General features: G+C 44.0%; 1 protein-coding gene across 1 annotated transcript; it reads left to right on the top strand.

Moving 5' to 3' along the window:
• The first annotated feature begins 670 nt into the window (after nucleotides 1-670).
• On the top strand, nucleotides 671-4,309 carry LOC142251855 (uncharacterized). Its single transcript, XM_075324902.1, is given in 1 exon segment — nucleotides 671-4,309. A coding segment is annotated over 1 exon segment (3,639 nt).
• Nucleotides 4,310-8,833: the final 4,524 nt, after the last annotated feature.

Below are 8,833 nucleotides of genomic sequence, written 5' to 3'. Positions count from 1 at the left end.
CACTCAGCAAGGCTGCAGTGACTGTAACCCTTTACTGTCCCCGGCGCACTAGCACACCCAGCAAGTCTGGAGTGTGCTGTGCCTGTGTGTACGGGGACACAGAGTACCTGTAATGGTGCAGGGCCATGTCCCTGAACGGTACTCCAGCTCCGTATCCAGCAGGTTCAAATGGGTCTGTGGATGGAGCCCGGCGTCAGAGCTTTGAGGCCGGCAGGATCCCACTTCCTCAGAGCCCCTCAGGGGGATGTGGAAGGAAAGCAGCATGTGGGCTCCAGCCTCCGTACCAGCAATAGGTACCTCAACCTTACAACACCATCCAGGGGTGAGAAGGGAGCATGCTGGGGACACTATATGTGTCCTCTTTTCTTCCATCCGAAATAGTCAGCAGCTACTGCTGACTAAAATCTGTGGAGCTATGCGTGGATGTCTGACCTCCTTCGCACACAAAGCTAAAACTGGAGAACCCGTGATACCACGGGGGGGTATAGCCAGAGGGGGAGGGGCCTTGCACTTTTTAGTGTAGTGCTTTGTGTGGCCTCCGGAGGGCAGTAGCTATACCCCAATCGTCTGGGTCTCCCAATAGAGCGCTGAAGAAAAGTGTAATACTGAAATGATGCATTAAATTGCACAACTTTTACAAGAAATCAATCCATTTGCAGCTGCATATCGCATGCTAAAAGACGTAGAAGCCGAAGAAGAACAGAAGGCTATCACATATGGAACTTCAATGCCTTCTATTGTCATGGCCATTAAACAAGAACGTGGACAAGATCCACGGCGATACAACAAACCACGCATTAGTGAGGTTGCAGTAGTTTTCCAAAATGATGATGGAGAGCCTCCTTTTAACAGGGATATATTAGTTCATCTTCACCCAGACAAAAACAACCCTTTACTTCCTAAAACACAGCGGATTAGCATTTTGCACAGCAACCTTGATGCTCTTCTATATCCGCTTTTCTTTCCAAGAGGTGATCAAGGCTGGCATGAAAACCTACAACAACAAGGTACTACTAGAAGAATAACAGAACTGCAATACTACAGTTTTCAACTCTCTGTCCGCAATCACTTTAATCCAATTTTAAACGGTGGAAAACTAACACAACAGTACTTAGTAGATGCATATGTTAAAATAGAAGCTAATCGCCTGAATTACATAAGACAAAATGAAAAAATCCTCAAAGTAGAAGACTACTGTATTCTTCAAGAACATTTGCTACAAAAATCAATTGAAAAGGGAATACCTATTGGCAAAACAGTTATTCTACCATCGTCATTTGAAGGAAGCCCCCGCAACATGCAATAACGTTATCAAGATGCAATGGCAATAGTCACTAAGTATGGAAAACCAGACATTTTTGTTACCATGACCTGTAATCCCAAATGGGTTGAAATCACAGAGCATCTGGAACCATGGCAACACGTAGAACATAGGCCTGACTTAGTTGCACGCATATTTCGGCTAAAACTAAAAAGCCTTTTACAAGACATCAAAAATGGCCTGTTTGGAACAGTCATAGCAATGGTTCATGTCATCGAGTTTCAAAAAAGAGGTCTACCACATGCACATATTCTCCTTATCTTAGACACCAATTCTAAGATTCACACTGAGGAAGACATCGACAACATAGTATGGGCTGAGATTCCTAACCAACAACAATATCCAGAGCTCTATGACATTGTAGTGTCTCATATGGTTCATGGTCCATGTGGAGTTTTTAATCCAGCAAGTCCATGCATGCAAAATGGAAAATGTACTAAAAAATTTCCAAAGGATTTAAAACAGCACACTGTTAAAGATTTAGATGGCTACCCATCATACCGACGACAAGATATTGAGAACATTGTTCACAAAAATAAACATATCAATAACTCATGGATAGTCCCATACAATCCATACCTACTAAAACGCTACAACTGTCACATCAACGTGGAAATCTGTGGTTCAATCAAAAGTGTAAAATATCTTTTTAAGTACATCTACAAAGGCCATGACAAAGCTAATGTCGAAATCCAACAGAAAACTCTGAACCATGATGAATCTTCAACTTTTGTAGACTCAAGATATGTCAGTGCTCCCGAAGCTGCGTGGCGAATATTTGCCTTTCCAATGCATTCACAGTCTCATGCCATTATACGATTAGCTATTCATTTACCACATCAACAACAACTTTATTTTTTTGAAGATGCTCAAGTCGAAGATGTGTCCAAAACTTTAACCACAACCTCAACATTACTAGAATGGTTTTTGCTAAACCAACGAGATGAAAATGCAAGGCAATATTTGTATCGAGAGATTCCAGAGCATTATGTTTGGAAAAAAACTTGGAATCCAAGACTACGTGGAGTAAGCATAATAATTGGACACATGTATACTGTTAGTCTCAAAGATCAAGAAAGATATTGCCTTCGCCTCTTACTACTGCATGTCAGAGGAGCTACAAGTTATAACCATTTAAAAACCGTTCATGGAGTAGTACATGATACATTTAAAGCTGCAGCTTTGGCTTTGGGACTTCTATTTGATGATACAGTTTGGAAACTTACTTTACAAGACGCAGTAACCCTACATATGCCTAAGCAACTTCGTGAATTGTTTGCCTACATCTGCGTGTTTGGCCCCCCTACAAACCCTGATCAACTTTGGATACTTTTCAAAGAAAATCTAATTGAAGATTACTGCTTACATCTTCACAACCAAACTGGTCATTGTTGCAAATGTGAAGCTTACGCCATACAAGATGTCCAAAATATTTTATTACTACATGGAAAAACGTATGCTGACTTTAATTTGCCACACCCTGAAATACAACTTCCACAAGCTCCGCAGTATAATGAATCTTCAGAATTATTGTTAGCAACAGAGCTGAGAATCTCCTTAAATGAACAACAACAAATTGCATATGACACCATTTTAAGTGCCATTCTTAACCAAGGAAATGCAAACCCTAAATGTTTCTTTATTGACGGTCCCGGAGGAAGCGGCAAAACATACCTTTATGATGTTTTAATACATCACGTTAGAGGGTTGGGAAAAAAAGTGTTGACTTCTGCTACAACAGGTATTGCAGCAAATCTATTAAACGAAGGTCGCACTATGCATTCACTATTTGGCATCCCAGTTCCAGTCAATGAAATATCTGTTTCACGAATCAAACAAGATACAGTTGCAGGAAAACTTTTACAAAATGCAAGTCTTTTAATAATTGACGAATGCACTATGGCCTCCAAATATGCTTTGACCTTAATTGACAGACTTCTACGTGAAGTAATGACCATAAAGGTAGCAGAAAAAAATTTAATTCCATTTGGTGGAAAAGTGTTTGTTATTGGGGGAGATTTTCGACAATGCCTTCCAGTTATACCAAGTGGAACAAGAACAGATATTATTGAGTCCAGCTTAAAAATGTCAGAACTTTGGAAAAACTTTACCAAACTCCAACTAATTAACAACATGCGATCTACTGATCCAGATTACAGCCAATGGCGTCTGAAACTTGGTAACGGTGAACTTACCAATCAATATAACCTTGGAGAAGACATTATAGAAATACCTGAAGACATGTTATGTAAAGACTGCATTGTAACTGAGGTTTTTGGACAACGTTTTAACATTGATATTAACGACAAAAACAATGTTAACAAAGCCTCTTCCTATGCAATTCTCTGTGCCAAAAATGAAGACGTTACTCTACTAAATTCCCGTGTAATGGATCGCATGCCAGGTGAATATAAGTTGTACAAAAGTGATGATTCAATCGATGTAGATAATGAAGATGAACGTGAACATTATCCCGTTGAATTTTTAAACAGTGTAACACCATCAGGAATGCCATCCCACATACTTCAACTTAAAATTGGAACCATTGTTATGTTGCTCCGGAATCTAAATACCAAACAAGGACTATGTAATGGAACGCGCCTTATTGTGACTGGAATGTATTCACACCTTATTCAAGCAAGAGTCATCACTGGATCAGCTAAAGAAAAGGAAGTGTTAATTCCACGCATTGATATATGTCCTTCAGACACTCGCCTTCCATTTAAACTTCGCCGTCGTCAGTTCCCCCTAAAACCTGCATTTGCCATGACAATAAACAAGTCACAAGGCCAAACTCTACACCGTGTTGGCATATATCTACCTGAACCTGTTTTTGGCCATGGACAACTGTACGTTGCGTTTTCAAGAGTGACAATGAGATGCAACGTCAAAGTACAAGTTCTTGACACACCTTTACAAGGAAAGTTACTTAAACAGAGTGAAAAGATCTTTACACAAAATGTGGTGTATAAAAATATTTTTAATTAACTTTACACTGTTCATAACCTTCTTTCATTACAAGCCATGGACATCATTTAACATTAGACTCATCTATTAAAACTGTTCATATTAATCACCGATCATAAAAATATTTAACATGAACTAAATAACCAGGAATGTTTCCACAACCTCTTTCCATAGTACCCACTTATCTCATTGTTCCCCTGCTTTCTCCCCTAATAAAATATTCTTACCCCTCTCATCCCTCCCATCCTTTCATTTTCCTCTCATACAAAAAAAATTGTAATCATTTATAGTATATGAAATATATGTTTTGAAAGTTTGAAACCAATTCATTATTTAATAAATTATTGAAAATAAAATTGTTTGTTCTATTTGTCATTCTTAAACCAATAAACTATTTTAAGAATACTAAATTAAAACTAACCCATCCAAACCATTTATTACATTATTATTCAATCTGCTAACCAACATACACATTCTAGAATACCCGATGCGTAGAATCGGGCCACCTTCTAGTATATCTATAATTGCCTTGTCTGTCTGTCTGTCTGTGTCTGTCTTGCTCCAAAATTGTGTCACCGTGACAGTGTCCTTACAGTGACAACTGTCGGACTGGCCGCTGGGCTCAGACTGGCCCCCCCGCCCCCACCGGATTGGCCGCTCACCTCGGCCTGGCCCCGCCCCCCGCATGGATTAGCCACTCGCCCCGGCCCTCCGCACGCATCGCCCGCTCCAGCGTACACCGGCTCCCGGTACACATGTGCAGGGAGCCGGCATACGCTGACGCCTCGCCCGCTCAGCCCCGCTCCAGCGTACATCGGCTCCCGGTACACATGTGCAGGGAGCCGACATACGCTGACGCCTCGCCCGCTCGCCCCCGCCACACGTTGGCACACTCGGCCCCGCCCCGGCAGACATAACCTTGCGATGCTGGGATCATGATGGAGCAGGTGTACGCTGGTAACCATGATCCTATAGTTACGCGATGTGTATCATGGTTACCAGCGTACACCGGCTCCCGGTACACATGTCCAGGGAGCCGGCATACGCTGACGCCTCGCCCCCTCAGCCCCGCTCCAGCGTACACCGGCTCCTGGTACACATGTGCAGGGAGCTGGCATACGCTGACGCCTCGCCAACTCAGCCCCGCCCCCGACACACGTTGCCACGCTCGGACCCGCCCCCGGCGACCCCAGCATGGGGGATGGAGCACGATGGGGGGTGTGCAGCATGGAGGATGGAGCATGATGGGGGGTGTGCAGCATGGAGCACGATGGGGGGGTGCGCAGCATGGGAGATGTAGCACGATGGGGGGTGCGCAGCATGGGGGATGGAGCACGATGGGGGTGCGCAGCATGGGAGATGTAGCATGATGGGGGGTGCACAGCATGGGGGATGGAGCACGATGGGGGTGCGCAGCATGGGAGATGTAGCACGATGGAGGGTGCGCAGCATGGGGGATGGAGCACGATGAGGGGTGCGCAGCATGGGGGATGGAGCACAATGGGGGGTGCGCAGCGTGGGAGATGTAGCACGATGGGGGGGGTGCAGCATGGGGGATGGAGCACGATGGGGGGTGCGCAGCATGGGGGACGATGGGGGGGTGCGCAGCATGGGAGATGTTGCACGATGGGGGGTGCGCAGCATGAGGGATGGAGCACGATGGGGGGTGTGCAGCATGGAGGATGGAGCATGATGGGGGGTGCGCAGCATGGGAGATGTAGCACGATGGGGGGTGCGCAGTATGAGAGATGTAGCACGATGAGGGGTGCGCAGCATGGGAGATGTAGCATGATGGGGGGTGCGCAGCATGGGAGATGTAGCACGATGGGGGGTGCGCAGCATGGGAGATGGAGCACGATGGGGGGTGCGCAGCATGGGGTATGGAGCACGATGAGGGGTGCACAGCATGGGGGATGGAGCATGATGGGGGGTGCACAGCATGGGGGATGGAGCACGATGGGGGGTGCGCAGCATGGAGGATGGAGCACAATGAGGGGTGCGCAGCATGGGGGATGGAGCACGATGGGGGGTGTGCAGCATGGAGGATGGAGCACAATGAGGGGTGCCCACCTCCCCCCCAAAACACACACACCGCCACACAGACAACGCCGCACACACACAACACCCAACACACAAACACCGCGGCATACATATACGCACATACCGCGCAACACACACACACTGCACAAAACATACCTCCCCCAAAACACAAACGCACTCCACACCCACACAAACCGTGCAACATACACAGCACAACACACACAGCACCACACACACAGAACACTGCAGACACACAGCGCTCCACAAACAACGCAACACACATGCAACACCGCTCTCACACACCCCCACACCCAGACAACACCCAGAACATTTACAGCGCCCTACACAAACACTGGCAACTACACACAACATCTATATTATTATAATATTATATTAATATATATATATATATAAAACAAAAATCATACATTAACTACACAATACGTCAATTCTAGAATACCCGATGCGTTAGAATCGGGCCACCTTCTAGTGTATATATATATATATATATATATATATATACACACAAACATACATATACATACATACAGTGCTTGCCAAAAGTATTGGCACCCCTGCAATTCTGTCAGAGAATACTCAGTTTCTTCCTGAAAATGATTGCAATCAAATTCTTTGGTATTATTACCTTCATTTATTTTGCTTGCAATGAAAACACACAAAAGAGAATGAAACAAAAATCAAATCATTGATCATTTCACACAAAACTCCAAAAATGGGCCAGACAAAAGTATTGGCACACTTAGCCTAATACTTGGTTGCACAACCTTTAGCCAAAATAATTGCGAACAACCGCTTCCGGTAACCATCAATGAGTTTCTTACAATGCTCTGCTGGAATTTTAGACCATTCTTTGGCAAACTGCTCCAGGTCCCTGAGATTTGAAGGGTGCCTTCTCCAAACTGCCATTTTGAGATCTCTCCACAGGTGTTCTATGGGATTCAGGTCTGGACTCATTGCTGGCCACTTTAGTAGTCTCCAGTGCTTTCTATCAAACCATTTTCTAGTGCTTTTTGAAGTGTATTTTGGGTCATTGTCCTGCTGGAAGACCCATGACCTCTGAGTAAGACCCAGCTTTCTCACCCTGGGCCCTACATTATGCTGAAAAATTTGTTGGTAGTCTTCAGACTTCATAATGCCATGCACACGGTCATGCAGTCCAGTGCCAGAGGCAGCAAAGCAACCCCACAACATTAGGGAACCTCCGCCATGTTTGACTGTAGGGACCGTGTTCTTTTCTTTGAATGCCTCTTTTTTTTTTCCTGTAAACTGTATGTTGATGGCTTTTCCCAAAAACCTCTACTTTTGTCTCATCTGACCAGAGAACATTCTTCCAAAACGTTTTAGGCTTTATCAGGTAAGTTTTGACAAACGCCAGCCTGGCTTTTTCATGTCTCGGGGTAAGAATTGGGGTCTTCCTGGGTATCCTACCATACAGTCCCTTTTCATTCAGACGTCGACGGATAGTATGGGTTGACATTGTTGTACCCTCGGACTGCAGGACAGCTTGAACTTGTTTGGATGTTAGTCGAGGTTCTTTATCCACCATCCCACAATGTTGCGTTGAAATCTCTCGTCAATTTTTCTTTTCCTTCCACATCTAGGGAGGTTTACCACAGTGCCATGGGCTTTAAACTTCTTGATGACACTGCGCACTGTAGACACAGGAACTTTCAGGTCTTTGGAGATGGACTTGTAGCCTTGAGATTGCTCATGCTTCCTTACAATTTGGATTCTCAAGTCCTCAGACAGTTCTTTGGTCTTCTTTCTTTTCTCCATGCTCAATGTGGTACACACAAGGACACAGGACAGAGGTTGAGTCAACTTTAATCCATGTCAACTGGCTGCAAGTGTGATTTAGTTATTGCCAACACCTGTTAAGTGCCACAGGTAAGTTACAGGTGCTGTTAATTACACAAATTAGAGAAGCATCACATGATTTTTCAAACAGTGCCAATACTTTTGTCCATCCCTTTTTAGGTTTGGTGTGGAATTATATCCAATTTGGCTTTATGACAGATTTTTTTATTTTTTTTCATTGAAGACAAATTAAATGAAGATAATAATACCAAAGAATTTGTGATTGCAATCATTTTCAGGAAGAAACTGAGTATTCTCTGACAGAATTGCAGGGGGTGCCAATACTTTTGGCCAGCACTGTACATACATACATATATCAGAAATCATACATTGATTACACAATACATTTTAGAATACCCGATGCGTTAGAATCGGGCCACCTTCTAATATTATACATATATATTATATATATATACATACACACACACACACACACTCACTATATACAGGCAGGATGGCAGTATATAGCAGGATGGCAGTATATAGCAGGATAAGGGCATATACCAGGATGGCGCTATATAGCAGGATGGGGGCTATACCAGGATGGGGTACATATACAAGGCAGGAGGATCATTACCAGGATGGGATACCTTAGTAGAGAATTTTAGGACAATACCCTCATAACAG

This window comes from Anomaloglossus baeobatrachus, chromosome 9, assembly GCF_048569485.1.
Source record: "Anomaloglossus baeobatrachus isolate aAnoBae1 chromosome 9, aAnoBae1.hap1, whole genome shotgun sequence".
Taxonomy (NCBI): Eukaryota; Metazoa; Chordata; class Amphibia; order Anura; family Aromobatidae; genus Anomaloglossus; species Anomaloglossus baeobatrachus.
Note: the sequence above shows the minus strand (reverse complement) of the source record. Positions and strands in the feature narration are given on the sequence as shown.